Below are 24,402 nucleotides of genomic sequence, written 5' to 3'. Positions count from 1 at the left end.
AAAATTTACAGGTTTCACATTCCTTATATTTCACCTGCATTTCCATTCCGTTAGTTCTCAAACCCACTGATTCTCACCTGAGTCTGACACAGCTCAGTCCAAAGTTTGGGGAATAATGCAAGATGAAGTGGCAAACCTTCATACGCAACTAGGACACCTGAAATTTTATGAGAAATCAGTTACCATCAGAGAATGTTGTTGGAGATACTCCCTGATAAAAGCAGCACCGAGATGCCATACCATGGGCAAACCCACTTTCAAGCACCTTTTATAATCAAAGGCCTGTCACCTGGGAAGCTTTACAGTACATTTGGTAGATAGACACACAGAATTCCCACTGGGCACCTCAGCTCCTTTCCAGCCAGGCCTGAAGTGTGACAGGCACTTAAGTAGGATTCCCCTATACATGTCAGACTGTTTTCTGCATAAAAATCATGTCCAGAACATTGGAATGCAGCAGGTTTCATAAGCCCTGCTGCTTCTCAAAAATTCTGCATGTAAAAGTTAGTGTTGAAGCACTCACTGTTATCATAGACAACCCCCCCCCCCCCAAACTTCAGGCTGTTTAACCTTCATACTTACTCATTTTAACTAAAGTTTCAGTAAACTTTTCACAGTTGATTGCAACTCGACATAGTAGATGGATGAACTGATGATAAGAAAAGAAGTAGTCTAGCAGCATACGATCGTAAACATCATCTTTGCCCTGAAGATTTAAGAGAGTTTCATTTAAACTACATTAAATGACCAGAGAGCAACCAGGTTTCCTAAGCAGCTAGCTTTATGCTCCTGCACTTCCTGCCCTAAAATGTTTCATCAGCTCCCACAGTAAAGCACGATGGGAATCTCCAGGTCTGACCCAGGCTAGCTGCATCTCCTCCCCAAGTCCTTGGTAAGCGCAAGAGTGAGATGGCAGGAGCGATGGCAAATGCAATTCCCTGCCTGCCGCCCCCACCAGTAAAAACTTTCCCTGTAGGATTCTGAATCAACAGACTGAGACGATGCGAAGCTACGTGAATACCGCATCTTGAATATGACAAGAATGCAGTTACTTTAAATCACACAGACACCTAAATACAGACACACTATTGCTTTATAAATCGTAATCCCTCAGTTACGATCTAGAGAAGTCAGAATTTTCTCAAGATCAAGCTTCACAAGCTTTCAAAGCTGTGTTTTCAGGCACATCTCACACCTAATGATAAATATATGCCAAGAGCTTTGTGTGCCACTATTTTAATAATATATTGTGGATGTATAGGCTTAAAATGGCAACAGCTTCTGCAGACCAGAGACACAAAAGGAAGCCTCGAAACCTCAAGCAAGCAAATGCAAACTTACACAGAACAACGGAATGAGAACAAAAGCATGCAAAACCACAGGGAAACGGAATTGTGCATGTGGTTTTGGAAGCTTAGAAGTCTTCTGGTTCCTAATGTATATAGATTCATTATAAAATGTAAAACACTGTGTCATATAGCATGACGACTTTACATTTTGATATTTACATTCTTTAGCGTCACATCCATTACTTCTGGATACAGGACAGAAAAAAACTACAAGTAATTCCTGGCTCTGTATGTTTTTTTAAACAACTCTGGTTCTATGGTAAATTTGAAGGCGCACAAATCTACAAAGCATCATTTTAAAAGCTTTAAAAAAGAAGGGTTACTTACCCTACAGTAACCGTGCTTCTTCGAAATGTGTTGCCCACACAGATTCCCATCTACGTGCACATAGGCCCCGTGTGCGGGAGATTGGATTCTTTCTGAATAGCAGTGTCCACTGGGGCTGTGCCTGCACCCAGTGTGTCCTTGCGACCACTGTACCTGAGGGCATAAGGGGTATGGCGGCTTCAACCACCACTCAATTCCTTCACCGATAAGAATCCCCTATGACAGGACTCGGAGTTAGCACAGGAGGAGTTCCACAGAATCTGTGTGGACAAACCATCTTGAAGAACCACAGTTACTGTATAGCAAGTAACCAGTTTTCCTTCTTCAAATGATTGTCCATACATATTCCTTTGAGGGTGGGATTCGCCGTACCTGACTTTAGCTATCTAAAATCTTGTCGGTTCAGCATTCCCGCAGCCAGTGGAGAGAGACAGGCTCCTCCAGAGGGACAACTGCCTCACCTGGACTCGGGTCTCCAGACCAGGAAGGAGGGTAATGATTTCTCCCCTTCCGAGGATAACTACTGATCACCATCAACCATAGAAAGAACCAGACACTGACTTTTTAGACAGGCAAAGTCACACGAGCTGAATCCCACCCTTGCTGCAACTGTAATAACGGGACGCAGAAGTAGCCCCGCCAAAGTTGGCATCCCATGAGGAAGCCCACAGGAGGGGAAGTATTTCAGGTACTGCTGTTTTACCCAAACGGTCCTAGTGGAATGGACTCTAACGAGACCTGGAGGATCTACTTCGCTATCTGGTAATAAATCTGAACAGACTTTGAAACCCATCCGGACAATCCCTGAGAAGATCCTGATTTTTCTTTCTAAATGCCACAAACAGATCGGAAGATTATCAGAGTGTATGCTATGGGTTTTTTTCCCTGAATACAAGGTTCAACCCCTTATCTGTCTGAAACATGAAGCTGCGTATCACTGAGGGCAGGGAAATGGTGCTTCTGGAGTGCACATCTAGAATGGAGTATATGAGGACAACACATCTTGAAGAAGAATTATGCTTTGTTTACAAAGAAAACATAAAGGCATTACGCTACTGGATTCCTAGAATCCTGGCATCAAGAAGGGAAAACAATCAAGAAACAGCTATTTATAAGACCACCCATTTACGTACCTTGCTGGCTTCCACCATGGTAGGCAAGAGGCACATATTGAGTTCAGGCCGTGGAGGACGAATATTGCTTTTTCCCCCTATTAATTTCAAATTTTCACGACATGGAAAATAAGGTCCAAGAGACACTGTAGTATAAGTTAGGATAAAATAGGGATATATTAAAGAGGTCAATATTTGACATCAGCAAGGAACAGGGTAGAGTAATAATAGTGTAAGAGAACTTCAAAATACAATCAGTGAAATACTTACTTGGGATATTACTGTGGTGGTATGTACAATGATTGTGCTGCAGAAATGGAACCAGAGTATGGAGGAAATCATGAGGACTTAAAAGTACAAGCTCCTTGAGGACATCTATGAATGAAAAAAGTCAGTTTAGCTATTAGATATTGTTATTTCTTAACAGCAAGCGGTTTAACTTCAGGCTCACGCATTTGCAAACTCTCTCTCTCATACCACTTCTGCTGCACTCAGTGTGCACCGTGGAGGTAGGCTCCAGTGCCAACACCACGTAAAGTGAACACCCCTGAATCAGTGAAGATCCCCTTCACCACTGCCCCTGGGAGAAAACCTGCTCAGTGGCTGATCAACCACCAGTGAGAGGGGTGCCAGCTTGCAGGGAGTAGAAGCTCTATAACATTACCCTCTTTCCTTCTTCTTAAACATATCAGCTTTGATGCCTGGAAAATGTCAACCAGCAGCAGTCAGGAGGGCAATGAGAAAGGCACTCAAAACAAGGGGAAAAGGCACACAAATCACATACAAAAATGTCATCTGGACACAGTTCTAGGCCCTCGTCAGCATGCATAAAATCACAGACCACAGCCACTTGAGAATGTTTCAAAAACCCTAAAGTAGAAAACATTTTTGAAATGGGTTTCTAATGCAAGAGACACACAGGTACATACTGTCTACACCTACAGATTTAAAAAGCAAATATGATTCAGTGAGCTATTTAAGCTTTGCTTATATTACCATACCTTCCAGTAATGGATAATAAAAGGGAATGCTAGAAGCTGGCACTCAGAGTAACTTGGTCACTGCACATCCTTCTGAGCACAGCGTTAGTATTTGAATTTTAACCTAAGATTTGGGATTTGATCCTAAACTTGCTGATGCCTTAATTCAGGAGTTATTTTGGAATCATGCCCCATATCAGGCAGCAAACTGGTCTCTCAAAATGAAGGCCAACTTTTTGTACACACCTGAGGAAGATGAAATACTAATTTTAACTTGCCAAACCCAGAATTGTTTAGAATAGAGGCAATGGTAATATTGATACACTGACAGCATAATAACCAATCCTCACAGAGCAGCAAGCATTTGCTCTTGCAAGTTTCAAAGCAGGTAACTGACTGGAGTGACACTGTTCTGACTTACCTATACAAGCGTTTCTAAGTTCTGGAGGGCTGTAGGAATTTAGCAGAGTTAAGAGTTTATGGGCAAATTCAATTCGCTCCTGCCACTGGATGAGAGCCTGCTTCACGTCTGAAAATGCAAACCCCAAAGAAATCTGTTCAGTTAGTTTCTCAAAAGCTCATTAAATAAAGAATTTTACTGCAGAAGAATCTCTTTTCCCACTAGCACGACTTTAATCAATGTAGAAATCTGTTAAATCTCACTGGTCTACCCCTATTCAATTTACTTAACCTAGTTTCATATTATGTCAATAAATAATTTGATAAGCAACAATTTAATAACTGTTAAATAATCATAGCTCCTACTGACCAGGGAGCTTGTCAGCACAGATACTATAAGCAAGATATAATACTAAGTTCTGGGTCCTGAAAATTAATTAACAGATACCAGGTATAATTCATTGAGGAGTTATAATCAAACCTTTTCTTTGAAGATACGGACGTGTCGACTTCAGAACCGAGAGGAAAATAGACAGAAGTTCTACCAGGTCTCCAGTCACATGGCAGGCTGTGGCCTCGTGGTACATCATGTGCAATGTGTTAAAGGACTAGAAAGAAAAATAAAGGCCAAACCTTAATGTTGCCAACTTAACGTGCCTGTTACCATTTCTATCTATCATGTCTTATCATATCCCACAGATACGCCTCTTAGGTTTATTTTATGCTCAAAAACGATGTATCAGAATACAGGGGGCAAGATGTAATAACAAAATTACTCACGGATAACTGTGTTTCAAAACAGAATGAATCTTTTAAAGTAAGTATTTGCTATGAACAAAAGAGTCTTTAACAAAACCCAAAAGGCAAAAAGGGGGGGAGAAGGAGAAGGAAATCGAGAGAAGAGATGAAGAACTGGGCATCTTCTGTAACGCTCATGCAGAATTGTGGAGCTGGACACCTAGTACTTGTACCCACCACAACCGGGTAGTCTTGAATGGAGGTTGAACAGAACCCTTCTTTTGGTCATTAGGCTGATCGTTGTTCTGGCCTAACCCAAAAACTCCAGTCTCAATACGTTTTTCTCACATGCCTGGCAGAGGGGAACTGAACTTGCAAGATTTATTTTAACAATAACCCCTCTGTAAGTAGGCAACACCCATCTCGACTGAAGAAACGAGCATTTTTGTGAGCACATCCAAGCCAGCTTACACAGACAGACATTTGGGAACAGTCTTCCTTTGTTTTCACGGTGAAACCTTTCTGTCAGAGGCTCAGTATCATGACAAAGTTTTCACACACAAAATTAACTAAAACTCAATGAGCAAAGATCGTTTGGGGCTCGGTGGTTTCATATGTCTGTAATGCCAATCATGAAGTGACATTAGAGATGATGAAGACAGGCACAGGGGTGTGGATTTGAGAAAACCCCTAAGATTAACACAGATGATAGTAATTTTTCAAAATGCTGCTTAAGGACATATGCTTATCTGATTGTACATCAGATGAATTACCTCTCCTTTTATATCCAAAATACCTTCCAGGCATCTGTGATTTACAGAAATAGCAGGAAGGAAAAACAACACACTTCTGAACTGCAAAAATTCCAGCTCCAGATGTAAGAAAAGACTACATCTGCTGGGGTATGTTAAAGACAAAGACACAGCAATCGTGTTCCCTATGATGTGAAATATTCATGTGCCACTTGTGTTATAATGAAGATAAAAGACACCTGCCCAACCCTGCTGAGAGGAAAACTTGAAGTGAAAGCATGAAGTAATCCCAAACTCTAAAGGAAGTCAGTTCAAAGCTGAACGTTTTTAGCAGTGTTTTACATATAGAAGATGCCATTTATTCTCAGACATTCTCCATTGTTAGGATGGACCAGGGTTCACTAGAGCTAGTAAACCAGTGAACCTACTTACAAGTCCCACATAGGGATATAACTGCAGCTCAGTTCCTAACTGTTTAGCCCATGTTTACTGAACGCAAGCGAGCCAATTGTAGTGAAATCCCAAGGCGTACACTTGGAACAACTCGTGAAAACTCCATTTTCAAACAGCACTGCACTGCCTTAAATTTTATTTTTCTAGCAATATTATAATTGCAGCTTTTGCTATCACTCTTTGTGCCACAAAATACAAATGAGCGACACCAAAACAAGAGAACTTTTTAGATAAACGATATAAAACTGGGGTTGGCATCAGCCTCAAAGCACCATCTAGTCCTTAAGGCAGGCTAAATATCTTTATATCCTTGAGAGACGTCTCCTCAAAGTGCCCCTGAGCATTTCCAGTTACACTGGCTGACACGTCTTGAAGAGTGGGGCTTTGGCATCCAAACTGTACCCATTGCAGAGCTCCACTACTTGTTCCTTTTTCTCCCTTCTCTATTTTGAGGTAACTCTGGTCTGGTCTCACAGACCAAATATCCATTTACAAGCAGAATGCTCTGTAATGCTCCAAAGCGCATCCTTCACTTTAGTTTGATCAGAAAGAAATAAATTTATGTATTTATCTAATTTAATTATTTAGGCCTGTCCTTCCTGCAAACGAAAGCGCGACAGGTAGGAAAGATGGAAGAACTGCCTCAAATGTGCCTCAAGAAGTGTTCAGAAATATTAATCACAATTAATCTGAGTACCCTTTCAAGTTGCTCTTTCTGTCTTCTAACCTGTTTTTAAGTAGTAATAATCGTGTGACTGTGCTCAGCTGTTCACTCACAGTGGAGCTGGAATAAAGAGCGGTACCAAAACCACATAAACACACTCTTCTCAGTTGGTGGCTTTCCCTCAGCCCTGAGAGACAGGCAAACATCTCCCTGGTCCTCCTTTACTACTGCAGAAATCTTACTGAAGGCAACAGTGGAAGGAAGCACACACATGAAGACAGGCAAGACTGATTTCTTACTACCCATAACCTCTCCTAGAAGTTGCAACTTGTCAGTAGACCTACTGTAGGCTCCGTTATGAACCTCAGAGGAAAGCTAAGCCATCTCTGACATCCTTTATTTCTTATCTTCCCGTTTGACTTCCCTCCTTTCATAGTTATCCTACCAAGTCGCTGTTATCAACTAACCTGTTATCTTTATCCCATATTAAGATTTGTATTGCCTCAAATTTATTCACTTAACCTCCTGCATTAGCGTTCTGGCAGACAAAATGCCCTTCCTATGATCCTTAAGATGTCATGGTGTACATGCATGCCAGTACTTAACATATTTCCTCTATTTCATGTGGTACCAAATTAAAACAATTCAAAGCAAACACGTTGTCAAGAAGGTTTTCATCATTACTTGATGAAAAATTGAGATGTTTCTTATAATTAAATAGCCAAGTATTTACCTCAGTCATCAGAATCAATCCTCTATTAAACACAACAAGAAGTCTGTCTTCATCAGATTCTAATAATATTCTGAAGGCACTAGGAAAAAAATCCAAACATTGAGAAAACTGAAAATGGTATCTCGTCGTTCCATAATTCATACAACTCCTAAAACGGTTATGCTCATGCCATATTTCAGAAAATAATCACACAAGAACAAAGAAGCCCCAAAAGAACATAATTATTCTCTTCGATTTAAATATGACTCTGATGTTAACTTCAATGTTATCAAAAGTAATTATAAACAACCTTTACAGAAATATTTCCCAAATAATGCTTGCAAAAATGCTAAAAACTGAGGAAAATTGTCTGCCTCCAAAGAGAGAAGTTTATGCTTGTCAAATGATACACTGAAATAGGTTCAGTCAAGCATATGTTTGGACTTTCAAATGTATAAAAACATTTCTGTTCTGCTCTAAACATAAAATATTCTGATAAAAAAGAAAGGATTTTGCTAAAGGATGGTTCCTCTCAGCATAACAATTCTTCCAGAGCATATGGGAAAAGGACTGTGTGTAATCCCTTCTAAGAACACAGTCCATTTCCCTTCTCATAAGAGTCTTTCACCGCATCAACAGTCGATACCTGACCTACATACACAAGTGATTTGTAGTTCTACTGATTTCCCAAGCAACAGTTTCAGGTGGACAGTAACCACGACAGGCTCAAAATGAAACTCTTGTAGAAGATAAAATAAAACTCTTTCCCACAGGCACAATTTGTGAAAAACATTTCTGCCCCAAAATAACCAAGGTCAACAAGAGCAGCTGAAACTGGCAACTTGGACTGGTCAGGGTAGGCCGACTGGGATTGACCCTGTATGCTGACTTGGAACACTGAGTCATTTGGGTTTAGTTTTTCCAAGGGCTCTACTGATGCAATTCTGCCATTGTGCTTCTTTTTGAACCTTAACTGTATACAGCTCGGTTTACACCTGTTTGTTGTAAAGTATTTGCTTAGTTTCTGAATTTTCAGCTGGTGAAACATTACAAAGTAAATGTGGGTTAGTATTCATTGTTAATATTCATTAACAATGGCGTTTTGTAAATGAAACCTTCTGTTTGTTCACTTCTGAATAAATGTATCCTCAAAACTTTTTCCAAAAGAGCACCAAGGCACCACCACTAAATTTAATTCTAGTTCACATCTGGCAAAATAAGAGTTTTCATTCAAACAGGGTTAGATTGTTACACCACAACGTCAGCACTAACGTACCTTATTAAAGTAGTCCAACAAGACCGTCCGTCCAAGCAGCGCAGGTAACAGCTTATGGTTGTTTTCTTAAATTGCTTGATGTCTTCTATTTCTTCCTCCCTCATGTCTGGTCTCTGAGCTACGAACAGTTGCATGAGGTTAAACAGCTCTTCTACTGCCTAAAACACACAAAAATGTTAGGTTAGAGTAATCTCTCTCAGGATGTTACAGTTTATATCTTTTTAGTCTTACTTATTGTGTATTACTACTTCTGGGCAACACACAGAACACACACACGTAAGCAAATTTAGATGACAATAGGTTTCTGAGCATTACAACCATGTTATAAAATCAGCAGATAACATTTTAACCTTAAATGATTAAAGCTATTTCTTACCTATGTGGAACGCAGGTTACTTTTAGCCTTTGCTGTTTGCTGTATGGGCTGGGGCACAGCAGTGTGAGCTAACCCTTCTGAGCCCTACATGGAAGTTCGGTGCTTCCTCACAGCACAGCTCATTGCCACATACAGGTGTTTAGGGCAGTCAGGTGTTTAGGGCAGTAACTAAAGTCTCTAGTGAGACAAACAGTGACATCGAGGGAGATGCAAACAATGGAAGTGGCAGGAATACTCCCAGGACTGTCAGAGTATAAATTTAACCTGCGAGCTGGACTAGACAGCAGTTCAACACAGAAAGTTCTGTTCATCCTCCTGCTCCTCCTCTCTACATACTGAAGAAAATCTTTGTTTTCTTTCTGTCCTTGTATACCTCTACAGGCCCTCAAAGCAACTCTCACTGCATAATGGTACAAAAATGCCTGGTTCGCCTCCTGGAAACTCTGTAAACCTGTTTTTTCACAGTTACACATCGATTGCTTTAAATAGTATCTCCTCTGTACTGCAAGTGTAGTGCTCTTGCAGACACAGCCCAAGACCTAGAGTGCCCATGTTTTGCAAAAGGTACACAAGTGTTCCCAAGGTGAAGGCCAGGTCGTCCTTCAGTGGAGCAGAACAGGCCAAGCCTTGGGCCTATTCCAGAAACTGAAAGCAAAGCAGCAGCTCCTGGGAACTCCTCCAACTCTGTGTGTTTGAATGCAAGGTGCCATGGTGAAGGCACCACTAATGACTATTCCCTAATGAGAACGACTGTCCCAGCCTACAGAATATTGAAGAACAGTTGAAACACCAGGGGTGACTTACAGAAAAATAATCCATCTGCACTTCAAGACAGCAAGGGAGAAGGGCCTATCGTGCAGTAGTCCCTTTATTAATTACTTCTATCACAAAACCAAAATACACGGGATATAGTGAATAAGGCTTTTCATCTCTTTCACTACAAGGCATTCAGGAAGTGAGGAAGTGCTAACAATAAAACGGGATTTTTTGTATCAGTCTACTTACCCCTGGGTACTGACTGGCATGCGGCGTGAGATTCTTAAAGGCCCACTGGATATTCTGGTGAGAAGCCAACTGCCTGGTGAACGCAGGGGACTGCTCACAGCAGAGGCGCAGGATGCCATAGTAGGCAGGCAGCATACCGCGGTTGAAGAGCACCACATCCTGATCGTCGTGGTCTGCGAGGATGTAATTGAAGGCAATGTTCTTCGTCACCACGGGGTTCTGTACAATAAGGCGTACGTTCTCCGGACAGTCCACACACACGTTATACCAAAAGGACAGCAAAGCCTGTTTGTTGTGGTTGGTGGCTATAGCCGGCTCAGAAAGCTTAGGCTGGAAAAGGTTCCATAAGTCCATGAAGTAAGTAGAAAACATGAGTTTCTCAGTTTTTGAGATCAAACAGTATGTCATGAAACTGAAGTAGGGCACGAGTTTTGTAGTGCCATGAACAGCAGCATCAACATATAGCTTAGCTCTTGAAAGAAGGCCGAGAAGCACATTGTAGACCTGGTGAAGAACGACTGTAGTATCTGGACTGAGAGGCAGATCGCGTGTAGGGATGTGCAAAGAGCGAGTTGATCGGAACATCTGACGGAAGGAATTGCTTGGAATAAGCGACACCAAGAGATAGGCTGCGGCTTCAAATAAAAACAAATCTGTTACACCTTTGAAAATGACATTTGTGCTTAACAGTTGATCAAGCAGAAGTTAAACTACAATGTGTGTCCATTTACCCATTTCAATGCATTTTACAGAATCTCCTATTAGTATATTCACACCAAAGCAGAGGAAACCCCAAGTGGGTGAGCCAGGCACAAAGCACAATGGTACAAGAGGTGACAGTGCTTGTGTTGAAGCCTCTCCATCATTTACTCCTCTCTGCTGCTTGGTTTAACTATGTAACACCACGCATCACATCACAGAAGTACCAACCCAGATGTTTTCTATGATTAAACTGTCTACTGCTTGAACAAGACGCCATTGCCCCTTCACAGATGATTACTATCGGAGTCTGTTGCAAAGCTGTACCTCCAGTTTCCACCTCTCCCTCAACCACTAATAATATTCAGTGGGGCCCATTCCCGTGTTATCTCCTTTATGCACTGATTTACATGCAGGAAAGGCTGAAAATGTGAACTGGCAATCTGACAGGCTTTTATCAAGATGAGGTACCGTGCCTTGATGAGCCACCACAGAGCACTAATATTTTAAAATATAGTAATTCTGAAATAATTGGAAAAGGAAGAAAAGACAAGGGCACGTATTTTGTTTGTGACAGGAATGCCCCTTGCATAAGAACAGCAGAAGAGTACTTTACTTCAATTTAAATTAACTTACAAGTTCTCACTCTAGGATAGTTGTGTGCCAGGAGGAAGCGTTCAACCCAGTTTTCCATATTTTGCAGCACCCAGCTGTGAGCTAGTTTATTTCGAGGTGTCTGCACAGCCAGCCAATCCAGGCACTGAGATGGGTTGTATTCAATGACCTGAAAGAAGGATGGAAAAAATCAAAAAGAATATATTAACCTCGACACCACATACTGATTTTATTAAACTGCCCTAAATTAACTAAGAATTTCAAAATATTTTTTCAAAATCATGTAGGGCTCCCGTAGCACCTACAAGAGCCAAAAGCACTAGTTTGTGCTTCTCAATCTTGTTCAGAGCTTTTGAAAGTTCAACCTGAGTCCAGGATGTTACACTACGCATCCTTCCTGCACGTTCTGAGATATTTAAGAGTTGAAATGTTAAGCACTTAGAAATCTGACAATCTTATCTTTATAAATAAAGAAATATTTAATTTTTTTAATAGCTAACACAAAACCTTAACACTGAATCAGTATTTTTGGACAAGTTCTATCAAAAGAACATAAATGGTATGTATATATGTTCACACAGCTTCATGCAGAGGGTACCTATTACAGTTTCTATGAATATGCAACTCAAGGAATAAATTCATCTCATGTGTTTCAAAGGTAGAGCATGAAAGCCTGTGGAGTGCAGTGGTACAGCTATTAAAGCCTCACAGCTGACAAGGAGCAAGCATAGCTCCCTGTGCCTTTCCGGTTCCGTGATGTTGAAAATTTGTTGACACATTATTAGGCCAATAAATGTAGTTCATTCATTTGCTAGTTTTTCAATCTGTTTTCTTTTCACCTTGAGGCCCAGGTACCCAGAAAAGGAACTGCAGCTAGCTAGGAAAGGCAGTAACCGAGTTGCTGAAGCTGTTCCTAACTAATCCACCCAAAAAATACAAGTAGCTGACATGACCCAAACTCTGCTTATAAAATTTTAATCTCAATTTAAAAAGAGACACATTAAGCACAGTCTCCCCCTTTTTTTAGAATTGACAAATTGTTCTGTCAAGTTTCCTTCATAATAGCTGGAGGGCATCTGCAAGAAAGAAACTATCATTGTTCACTGTCTTCACAGTTCAATTGCTTTTTAACGACTTCTGGAAACTGGAGTGGCTGTAAAAGTGGGTTCTACACCTGAAATCTGTCTGTCTATGCATTACCACTGGGCCTCACATCCCTGCCTACAGGATTTGCATCTTCAGACCCGTGCCAAGATGGTAAGGATAATAATGCCGGCAACACCAGAGACTGAACTGATGACTTCTACTGTCAAAAGCTTGGCCTCCCAACAGAAACCTGTCACTGACTTGCTTCCTCTGCAGCTTCAGTTTGTGTAGGAACAATAAGAGGACTGCTTAACAAATTACATACCTAAACTCTGCGGCTGACTGACGCACGAAGCACAGGTACTTACTTCACGCCACAAGTCGTGTATTGTCATAGGAAGTTTAATTTCAAAACTCTCTTGAAAGGTTTCCGTATTGCTGAGAGGCATTCATAACCTGCAGCTTCTGCACATACAGAATGCAGCTACATGTAATTCCTGGCCTTGAGATGCACTGTCTGAACTCATTACCTGAGGCACAGCACATACAGCTAATGCCTGTTCAGATCAGACACCTGACAAACTCTTGGCATACGCTTTACCAGATTACCTGGTGGTTCCTTTCCTCTAACTGCTCTTAACCAGGAGCAAAATACTTCTGAACAGCCATCCGAATTCTATCCCCGCAGGGCTCCAGCGGTAAGACAGGTCTGTGTTTTACCAGAGGCCTCAATTCTGCATTCTTTAACCAAACCCAGTCCCTCTTTTTAAAGTGTGTTAAAGAGAACAAATGTTCAACACCTTGTCTTTGGGCTGGACACACTGCTCTCAGAGAACTGTACTGGGAACTCAAAGAGCAGTCAAGTTGAGGTGAAAGCTTTAATTCCTCACCTGTTGCTCAGATCAAGGACTTATCCCTGTGCCAACTTGGTTATAAAGTCTCTTACTTTAGAAATGCAAGCAGGAATGGTCCCATACCACTGTAATTATCCACTAGGATCAACTTCGGGCTATTTTATGGCTTAAAAACGTTGGTGAGTATTTTACAGAGAACAAAAAATGTCAAGTGAGTATTCAAAGTAACAGAGAAAAAAGCCCCAACAAAGGATGGGCCTTGAAATATTTTACAGTCCTTGTGAAAGGGCAACTGAGAAAAATCAGTGGGATTTGCCTACAAGCAGCATTCTAGACCCTTATTATGAATCAATTTCTCATTAAACTAAAATTTAACTTAAATATCAGTTAACCTGAGTGCTGTGAAACTAACAGGAAAAAGAGGAGAACTTTTAAATGTCTATTAGCTGTTGCTGTTTATTTGAAAGAGAAATGGTCACTAAAAATATCATGAATTGATGCAACAAGAATGACAATTAAATGCAAACCCCTTTCATAAACCTAAAAGAATGAACAAGAGAAAGATGATTTAGCTTCTGTTTTCTTTTACATGTTGTACCTCCCATATCCTCTGCAGAATGTAAGAAGCAAAGGGTGGCATTCCTGGAGGTCCACCAGCAAATTCCATTAGCATGGTCAGCAATTTGAAAAAAGGATTGGCTGCCTGTAATGCATAAGAATAAAAACATCCATTTTCATCTATTTCATTTCGTCCACTAGGTTTTTTTAGACTTTATAAAACCAAACCAACCCAAAAATTTGCAGGAAAATACAGTTCTATGAACCTCTGACTTTAAACTTAACAAAGACGGGGGGGGAAATGAAGCTGTGCAATCTTAAAGAATTCACCAATTTATCCTGATTTACATGCACAGAAGATTTCATTAGCTCAGAGCAGCTCTTATTTTTATGTATTTGTGTAACATGTAACATGGATCCTAAACAATTTACCGAAAAGCATCACATTTTGAGGGTTTACACTCATTGCTGTGCCTGGCATACTGTTATCCTCTGGAACCAACAAAACTTCTAACCAACACATTGGCTCTAACATGAATCTTACTAATTTTTTAACGTTTGCTCACTCACCCAGCCTTTAACAATATTTCACTACAGTGGCTACTATTATTAGCATGTATTTTGCACCTCACCAAAACTGCTTCAGGTGCATGTGTATATGCACAAAGCAAAGAAAGCGTAAAACTGGAGGAAACGTTACTATGACAGGAGGGGAGTAGACTGTCAGCTGATAGTGCCCATTCTATCACACAAAGCAAAGCTGCCCAAAGCTGTCATGAGAACCATTTCGTTTGTGCTTCTTTTCCAACCATGATCATGTCTCCTCTGTTTGACATGCCCTCAATTTTTCCTGATTAGTTTTTTCTTTTCTGACAGCAGTATACAAGAACGTCCTTGTGTGAGCATACACTCTGCCACCCTGTATATATTTTTCACACAGAATCCATTTGGAACTCTCAGTATTTCTGTTATTACCAGGGCAGGAATTTATTCTGACCGAGAAGTGTGTTCACATGCAACAACTTAACCAACCATACGATAATTACGTATCTCCACTCATTACCATATATGTTTTATTGTTACCAATTTGTTTTTAATTAATAGAGGTGGAGAAATGTGTTAGAAATATGTTATTTGGCTTTGAATAAAACTTTCATCTTAAACTGCATACCAGATTTCTGCTTTAGAAAACTTAATATACAGTGCAGTTAGGCTTCGTTTACTGTCACAAAAACTTCCATGGATCGTCTTCCATGCAAGATATTTGATTAGCAAAGGATCATTTAAGTAATTTAAAACAGAAAAATATTAATACAAATTACTGAATATACAGGTAGTATGTTTACATACCTCAGGAGTCAACTTTGCTATAGATGTGAAAAGCATGGACACAATCTTAAAAACAAAACAAACAAAACTCACTTAGACTTGTGCTTATTCAGTTAAGAGCATAAAATCACTCCATTACACTTATTAGCTCTGATTTTCAACAAACAGCTATATTTCTGATACTTACATGTTCTGCGAGACGATTATTGTACCGACACAAACTGAAAATGAGGTTACATGTTTGCCTGATGTTGATCCCATCACGGATATGTTGAAACAAAAAAGGAAAGCCCTGCAATAAATAGTAAGATGTTAGTACATGGTCTGCAATTACATATGTACACACAGATAGGTGCAGTTTTTTGAGGCTTATATGACATATTTAAATGAATTACCTTTCCTCCTGTTAACGCTGCCATGTCATTTTGTGATAGTGTCAAATGCCTGAAAAACAAAACCACCTTTATCACTTTACTTCAGAGATTATTAAGTTGAAGAGAAACACAGGTCTGGGAGCATTAGTTTATATTCTTCAGTATCAAAATATACAAAAGAAACTAAAAGTACTGACATAAAATGGAAAAAACCCCAAACCAATTGGTACTTGGACGAAAAAGGGAAAGCCACATGTGGGCTGCTGAAAGTGCTCAAGGATTTACCATGAGTCTTTCATAACTGGCCAACAGACAAAATGCTTAGAATCATAGAATCACATAGAATCATACGGGTTGGAAGGGACCTCGAGAGATCATTGGGTCCAACCCCGCTGCCAAAGCAGCTCCCTAGCTCATGTTGCAGAGATAGGCATCCAGATGGGTCTTGAGTATCTCCAGAGAAGGAGACTCCACCACTTCCCTGGGCAGCCTGTCCCAGGGCTCTGTCACCCTCACTGTGAAAAAGTTCTTCCGCATGTTGGTGCAGAACTTCCTGTGCTCCAACTTGCAGCCATTGCCCCTTGTCCTGTCTCCACAGACCACTGAAAAGGGTCTGGCCATTTTCCCCCTTATCCCTCATATAAGCTCTTTTATGCTATTAAAAAACACCCCCAAACCCATAAAACCTCTAATTCCTTTCCAAACTAGCTTAGATTAGTTTACTTGGGGTTATCAGAAGCCCTTGCCTTTCTGAGCGAGACTGTTCCACTAGAAGAGCAATCAAGGCAATCATCTTTTCAAGTGCGGCAGGCCTGTACTTTTCTTCTGCCAAAGAAAGTATATCTTCCTCTTCCTCCTCTTCCTCCCCTTCTTCCTCAGAAAGTACTTCAACCTGAGGCTGAAGGAAAAAAAAAAGAAAGATCAGTCCCACGTGGACATGCTGAGCTTCAATTTCAAAGAGCCTGCACAAGATTTTGCATATATCCTGTCCTCTCTTTTATTCAAAAAAGCTTAATAACCATGAATGAATCAAAGAAAGTAAATATCTAATCACTGGATTTTCACTTTAAAGCATTCATTTTGCGTGAGCTAAATTGTATTTACGAAGGCAAAAGGGAGCTTGGTTGAAATCACTACATAGACTGATGTGGTGGCCTACTTGGTAAGAAAAGCAAGTGAATTTAAAAGCTCAAGTTGTACAACATGATCGTTACCAGTAACAGCATGATGAAGGCAACTTTAACTGCTTCCACTTAATATCTATTTCTATGCTAAATCGAAACCCCTGTTTTTAAAAAAGTAATATTTTCACTTAAATATTGGAAAAAAAATTGTATGAGTGAAGCAATTTTAATTTAACAGCTGAAACGATGGTTTCAGAGACACAGCGCTAAATCACGTACGCAAACCACGCACTCCTTATGCAAGTTCGTCAAACTTACATTTTCAGGTCCTTTTGTTCCCATGTAGAAATGAACCATGGTAGATATGGCTTGCAGTGAAAGCAAGAACTGGCTCTGAAATATGTAGATATTGAATTACTCAAAAATAGGTCCACACATATACACATGCCTGATTCTCCAAACTACAAGGTAATACTTACTTCCTCTTCACCCATTTTGGCAAATTCGTAAAGAAAGGCAAAGTATTCCGTGAGATGTTTACTGTGAGGCTTAACACCGTGCTCCATAATTGACAAGAGCGTCTTCACGAAGCGTGTTACACAAGAGCGACTGCCGATGTCTTCCACAGGACTGTCCATGTCATCCGAACTAAAAAGAAAATCCAATTTGGGTATTTCACACAATGCTTGGAGAATAAAATCATCTTGCACCAGCCAGAAATAGTTCAGGAAAACTTTTCAGGTTTTCTACTCTGTCCTACTATCACACTCAGTTCTCTGACCCTTGCTCTTATGCAAAATACAGCCTAGATAACAACATGGCTTAAAGTGAGACAGTGTTCCTCATCCAAGATGTTGAAAGGTTAATAAAAATCCATATTCTAAATCGAGATTCTACTCAGGAAAAAAAATTCTTAAAAATAATAGTAGTGTTAGGGGATCTGCCACTTAAAACCATCGTCTAGATTTGCACATCCACTGTCCTGAGTCTCAGGGAAGAACACCGTTACAGCTGTGCTTAATGTAGCACTGAGGCAAGGCAGGTGCCTAAGCGCATTATACAGGGGCATGACAAGGCTTAAAACATGCACCTTCAACATCTACCAAAATTTGGATCCTATCACTGAACAAAACAGGTGACAGACTCTTTTAAAGTAAGGCTTCCAGAGAAAATTCCATGTTTTGCCATGCAAACTGTTATCTTCATGTCCTGAGTTTTGTTATGGCAGCATAGTTATTACAAACTCCACCATTTTTGCTCTAGAAAGAAGTCACCATGAGGCTCACAAGCTTAACCCAGAAGATAAAAGAAAAAAAACCCCACTTTTGTCTTCTCATTATGTACCAAAAAAAGAATAAATATTTCCTAATTGGAGACAATGTGACAGTTTTCTTGGTAATTAGCAGAACAAAACAGATGCGATAGCTTAATCACCATTTTTGTCAAAAAGAAGGAAAAAACCCCAATGTGACACGGGACTGGACTCCTACGTCCAACCTCTTTCACTGGATGTACAAATTAGAATCGATACCTCTATGTTTCTGGATCTTTTGGCACTGAATCTAGTCTAACTGCACAAATGCTGTGCCTCTTTATACACTGGCTCTTCCAGACACAGTAACACTTTTAAATAAATCAGACCATTTGGGGTAGAATAATAAAGCACAACTAAACCAGCACCATTTTAGGTTTGCAAAACCATTTTGAGTAAATCATTAAACAGAAGCAGTTGCTGTAATGCAGGTAATAAATCAAAGGTTTCAGGTGTTCTTTTTACCAGTCTTCCATTCCCGGCTGGAGATAAAGGTGTGCATGCACTGGTCTCAGTCTCTGTATCACATGAATACACAAGCGCTGGAACATCTGCAAATGCAGAAGTAAATGAGCTCCGCACATCCATTCTCTTACATATGTCAATACATGTTTTCTAAGCAAAGAAGACTCTGTCTCCACGTACCAATTCCATCTCTATGGGATTCAAAGTTAACGCAGAGACACTCACATTCCATCTCTGAGTGTACTGATACATTATAGTAAACAGAACACTCAAACCTGGTCTTTATAAAGCGATTTAGAGGAGGAATCCTAAAACCAGTTTTCAATACCAGTGTGTACAGTATGTTGCTGGAACATGTCTGCTGCTCATATACATTATTTTTTGCCTTCTAGCTCTGTCTTCTGAATGTTTAGATATTTTTAGCATGATTTTTTGTCTCTGACTATAAAAAATTATGTTGAAACTTTTAAAGAAATTCCTTCCAGTTTTAGTTTGTAAAACATTCATCAAGAATTAAAGCTTTGCTTAACATCCTGCATATAGTTCTTCCCTGAAACTTATTCCTTCAACGATGTGCTGCATACAGGAACCACATATGGTTCTAGATGAAATTGTACTTTCACAGTCGGAAAAGCAACAGAAGAATTCAGGTGAGCTAGTAATTGCTAAAGCCTTTACCTAAAAAACTTGAGAAGTAAGTATAAGAGAAACAATAATATTTGTATTTGTGAATATCCAAGTGTTACTAGTAAAGGGTTTTGTTCCATTTTAAGTATTTCCAGGAAAGGGTTTAACAAAACTTTGTGGCATAGTATTATAAATCTCAATCTACCTAAGGAAAACAAACACTTAAGTTTAGAAGTGAAGCTTTGAGGAGTCCTGAACATACATCATTTTTTCTTTTTGTTTTCTGAATGTGCATCATGACACACTATTGTTGAACCAATTCAGAAAAATCCCCATTTTTTTCTGTAAAACGTTCAGATTTGTAGAGATCATGAGGGAGTTGTGGAGACCTTAACTTGTATCAGCTGTGACATCCTGTGATCCTAACCATACAACTACAGCACTAAATACCACCAATTTTGTTTCACACAGGCATGCTCCTGTGATCAAACGTACTCTCTAAACCAGACACAGGAGTGAAGAGAATAATACCTTTCATGAAGGTAAGGATAAAAACTGTCAGAACCATGCTATGTGTCACGGTAATTGTCCATTTCTGCTCATGGGTCAAGCAGTCACCTGGCTTAGAATGGAACGGTTTCTCTTACCTGTCTCACAATCTGATTGGGACACTTTATTAGAATCTGCATTGGCCACCAATCATCATCAGCCATACGATCCAAAAACCACTGCAGAAGATACATACTTTGTTAGTTTTGTTCCAAACTTGTTCTAGTCCAATCTTCTTTTTGCATGACATTAATGTCTGAAGAGAAATTGATGTTACTATTATTAAGTCATAAGCAAGTTTAATCCAAGGGGTATCTAAACGTCTTCCATGCATGAGAAGAAAGGAAGAAAGATCAATAGCAGCAAACATCAATATAAATTTATATCCAGTATCTTCTCAGCCCTGGGTTCTGCGTGCCACTATTCAAGTATCCGGAAGGACACACTTATCCTGAAAAGTTATGTCAACAGCATAAAAACCAATGCTTACAATAAAGCATAAACCAGAGAATTTGTGGAACAGGGAGAGGCTTAAACAAGAACATAGTTCCCAAATTTCTGCATGTTAATGCAGCCTTACTAGCTCCAGAGACAGAAGGAGTGTAAAACTAACAGAGAATGCTCCATTCAAAGTTACACTCAGCCAGTCGAGCTGAGCATTCCGACTCCCAGAATTTCATTCTAGTCACAAGGAAAGACACTTTAAAAATGGAAATTCCAAGTTATTCTTCCTTTTACTTTAATTGTACCTGAGTATTTCCCAATATGTGTCTTGACTCATTTTAAGCATCGTAAGGCTATACCATACTAACTAAACTGTATCACCCAAATACTGAACAGCACATAACAATTTAACACATGGAATACATGTTAAAAGAACAATAAATTTAGTTTATTTTGACTGAATAAGGTCTCCTGCAGGATACAGTTATGCACTGGGGTCCTTTTTCATTTAAACTGAGAAAGTCTTATCAGAAACTTTTCTTCAGTATCTTAACATTGTTTTTGCCAACAGCACAGTAAATTCTTTGTCTATGGTTTCTCGGTCCCTCTCCGCTTTGTCCCGACACCCTCCAGGCAGCATCCCGAAAACTTTTATGTAAAACATTCCTCCTTTTATTTTTTCTCCTTCTTCTAAGGCTTTTCAGTCTTTCTGCACATTGGGTTCGACCTCCATCGCTTCAGAGAAAGGAGCCATATAAATTTGTTTTCAGCTAAGTCTGACACTAGCTGTTCTTACTAAGGAGCATTCTAGTCCTTAAACATCAGTCTGTCTTTCCATTTCTTGTGAAATTTCATTTTAACACTCTTAATTACACAAACGAGTGTGCAATAACCAATCAAATAAAAAAGTTGTGACACTGTCTCTCTCATTCCAGTGACAAAATTATTTTGGTCTGTGGTCTCACCATAGGTTTCTGAAAACAAAAGTCAAGTCATTCCCCAGAATCTGCAGTAATCAGAGAGGATGAATTTCATCTCACAGTGCACAAATACGCCAAATACAGTAGTTCATAGTCCAAAATATTCCAGGGATACGAACCTCCAGGAAAGTTAAACAATATATAGAAAGTTGGTTTGTACTTTGCTGAGTTCCTAAGTCACTTACTTCACAAGCTGCCTGACTGTTATTAAACTGTTTTGTTAACAGTTCAATCCACTGAAGCATTGTAGGCTGTGAAAAGAAATACAGAAAAACTGTAACTTAATAATAAATAGCACATCATTCTTCAAACATTTCTAAATGGTCAGACAGATCACCGATTCCTAAGAATATAGTTATACACACTAAACACTTTATAAACTAGTAATGGGCTGCACCCCCACAAAAGTAATAGCCTATACACTGACACTACAGCAAGTCACACAGTGGGTAGCAGCTGCCCATGTAACTCTGTCCCCTTGTAACTACAATCCCCTTCCTACTAAACCCAGACATTCTGGAACTAGTAGCACTATGCCAGCACAGATGACAAAGTAGTAAAACCTGACTGGGATGGTTCAGAAAGACTAGAACTTTCTTGCTGCTCATGCTAGCTGCCATAACTTAAAAGTCTACAAGCACAACTGTTGCTCCATGGCAAACAATGCACTCACACCAGACTGCAACAAGTGCTTGTCAAGAACCAAATCATCCAGGAATTTTCCAATGAAAACAACCCAATATCTGTGGTTGCTGAGGCTTTGCTAAGGCAAAGGAAGCTAAAATCAGAACCTACTGTGCAGTGCTCAATATAAATGCTTTAAACAACACTCTTGAAACATTCACTCTGCATCACCCATGCTACTTATCCCATCTCAAATGTGCAGCTTTAAAATGTACAGACAAGCTTTTCATTCTATTCATGCAGCTACATAATGAGAATTTACAAGTAAATAGAATACCTTTTCCTTTGAATGAATAAATGTCTCTAGTACAAATGAAGTGCTTAACTGGAAAAAAAAATCAAACCATTAATTATAGAATGCCTGAATTGAAACAGAAACAAGGTAAAACTTAAAGTAAACATGATACAACTTTTAAAGTACTCACCTTTGCTGTCATCAGGGAAACTGCTTTTGGATCTGGTAGTGTGCTTGGGATGCTACTACACAACTGCCACATAAACCTAGAGTCAGTAATTTTATTTGTTAATTAAAATAAATAATGAAAATCTGCAAGAAGAAAAGAAGCATTAATATTACATTTTTTAAGAAAAACTTACCCAAAATATGTATGTTCAAAAATGTTCTTGTCTTGAAGAAACTGCATGTTATCATGCCATATCCACTGAAGAAAAAATGCTAACATCAGATACTAGAAAGCAGTTTATTTCACTACATAAGAATATTTAAATGTTTGCCATGGCTAAGAAAAATGATTTCTGGACACATTTTCTTTATTTTAAAGGATTGGCTCAAAGGATTAGTTTATTCACACTACAGTGAATATTAGTTTTGTCTGCCATACGACTGGAGCACAGAGCTCAGAACCTTCTCTTTCTGTTCACCTCATTTAAACAGATCCTATTTTTAGGCTGAAATTTTGAGATCTGGTCCAACATATTAAAAAAGAACCATAGTTTCAGACCATATTTTGATATTTGCATTAGTGTATAACCTTACAGCCCAAAAAGCTCTTCAACACCTAGTTTCCCTAATTGAGATCATGGTTAGACTTTCCAGCAGCCTAGCTAGGTGTGGCTGAAGTTTGAGGTTCTGACCCAAAACCTGAGGAGCTCTGTGAACTTTTGATAAATTCTTAAAGAGTAAAGAACTCTTTACATAAATAGGCAGGTAGCCTAAGAGCAGCCTGTCACTGAGGAGAAGAGGGTGATTGTAGGTGATACTAAGGGGTTGTCTCCCCTTAGTATACTATACCCAAGCTATGCTATGGGGACGAAGGGATCCTTTTCTGACTGATGTTCCCCATTGAAAGCACAGTCACTAACAAATATTGCTTTCACTTAGAACTTCACAACTCAGTAGCAAAAGTGCAAACAAACAGCTCTAACTATTCTCTTATTCTGCCCTCCCACACCCCCTGCAGCAGTAAGGTGTTGATGAAGTGAAGGATGAAAAGGATGGTGGTTCATGAGAATACTTCCTGTAATATTGAAGCTGTTCAGAAAACACTGATAAGCACAAAACAAGAAGTTCTCTACCATTTTTTCCCCCCAAATATGAATCAGAATGATTCAGATATTGGAATTTTAAAATACTGGACACACTGAGAAAACATCTCATAGAGTGGAATTCTTAATTTACCTCCTATAAATGAGATGCTCCTAAGGAAGACAGCTAAATGAAAGGAGTATCATCTTTCCTGTGTTTCTTCAGATTCCAAATTTGTTTAGGATTGCCAACTTTAAAATTTAAAGTATTTTAAAACTGGTGTTAAAACAAAGCAACTTGTACCTCCAGCAATTCTGATGAAACATCAAATTTGTAGTCTTTGCCATTTTCCTCCTCTGGTTCCATCCGTTTATAAAACAGCATGTAAGCACTGTGTGTCTTTAAGAGAAAAACATCTGTATAATTTTTGCTTTGAGAGATAAATCATCAAAGTAGAAATATAATCATAGAAAAAGTGTTTGGAAGATAAATACCTTTTCAAAGGAGAAGTCCATAAATTTATCAGTAACAGAATCGTAAGTTTTTGTCTGTCATGAAGAAAGCACAGCCATTAATTACAAACATTTTTAGCGGCTTGGTTATTGACAGTTTGAGATAAATGCTCAACCAAACTATTTCAGGGCACCTGCAGGGAGGCTGCTGACAATTTATTTCCTGCTCAAAGTAGTCTTCCTTTTTTTTCTTCTATAGTGACCTATTCTAATTTTCCAAAGATGCTATGCAGTATTGTGAACTGTATCTCACGCAATTTCCTGTCTCATCCATCTCATTGACACCCCTTCTTTTAAGACACCTAAAGGTATTTTATCCACTCACCAAACGAAACAGTTTTTTGCTTTATTTCTGTACATTCTATCAGACAAGCAGATTTTTCTTATTCACAGGACTGTTTAGTAAGGTACTGCATTATTAATAAGATGGTTTAATGATATATTATTAAAAAATCATCAAGGATAACCTGAGAACATTTGAGTATCGGTGTTCAACAGTTATTTGTATTAATACTGTGAGTTATGTGTATTAATACTATGTAGAAATATTCACACTGATGA

The 24,402-nt window shown here is 39.3% G+C and overlaps 1 protein-coding gene across 2 annotated transcripts in view; it reads right to left on the bottom strand.

The window, feature by feature from the left end:
• Positions 1-24,402, bottom strand: part of USP34 (ubiquitin specific peptidase 34) — a 129,774-nt gene that overhangs the window by 3,569 nt on the left and 101,803 nt on the right. For both annotated transcript variants that reach the window (XM_084262502.1, XM_084262503.1), the window contains exons 52-76: positions 23,824-23,877; positions 23,633-23,728; positions 22,441-22,505; positions 22,269-22,344; positions 22,121-22,168; positions 21,345-21,410; positions 19,834-19,914; positions 18,560-18,645; positions 17,262-17,430; positions 17,101-17,175; positions 16,405-16,556; positions 15,680-15,728; positions 15,472-15,576; positions 15,306-15,350; positions 13,996-14,100; positions 11,479-11,626; positions 10,144-10,778; positions 8,763-8,920; positions 7,508-7,586; positions 4,649-4,775; positions 4,190-4,297; positions 3,059-3,163; positions 2,810-2,934; positions 583-706; positions 78-157 (exon numbers count right to left, since the gene is read on the bottom strand). In XM_084262502.1, the coding sequence (XP_084118628.1) occupies positions 78-157; positions 583-706; positions 2,810-2,934; positions 3,059-3,163; positions 4,190-4,297; positions 4,649-4,775; positions 7,508-7,586; positions 8,763-8,920; positions 10,144-10,778; positions 11,479-11,626; positions 13,996-14,100; positions 15,306-15,350; positions 15,472-15,576; positions 15,680-15,728; positions 16,405-16,556; positions 17,101-17,175; positions 17,262-17,430; positions 18,560-18,645; positions 19,834-19,914; positions 21,345-21,410; positions 22,121-22,168; positions 22,269-22,344; positions 22,441-22,505; positions 23,633-23,728; positions 23,824-23,877 (2,961 nt within the window). The remainder of the gene's footprint in view (positions 1-77; positions 158-582; positions 707-2,809; positions 2,935-3,058; positions 3,164-4,189; positions 4,298-4,648; positions 4,776-7,507; positions 7,587-8,762; positions 8,921-10,143; positions 10,779-11,478; positions 11,627-13,995; positions 14,101-15,305; positions 15,351-15,471; positions 15,577-15,679; positions 15,729-16,404; positions 16,557-17,100; positions 17,176-17,261; positions 17,431-18,559; positions 18,646-19,833; positions 19,915-21,344; positions 21,411-22,120; positions 22,169-22,268; positions 22,345-22,440; positions 22,506-23,632; positions 23,729-23,823; positions 23,878-24,402) is intronic.

This window comes from Gallinula chloropus (assembly GCF_964237585.1).
Source record: "Gallinula chloropus genome assembly, chromosome: 3".
Taxonomy (NCBI): Eukaryota; Metazoa; Chordata; class Aves; order Gruiformes; family Rallidae; genus Gallinula; species Gallinula chloropus.
Note: the sequence above shows the minus strand (reverse complement) of the source record. Positions and strands in the feature narration are given on the sequence as shown.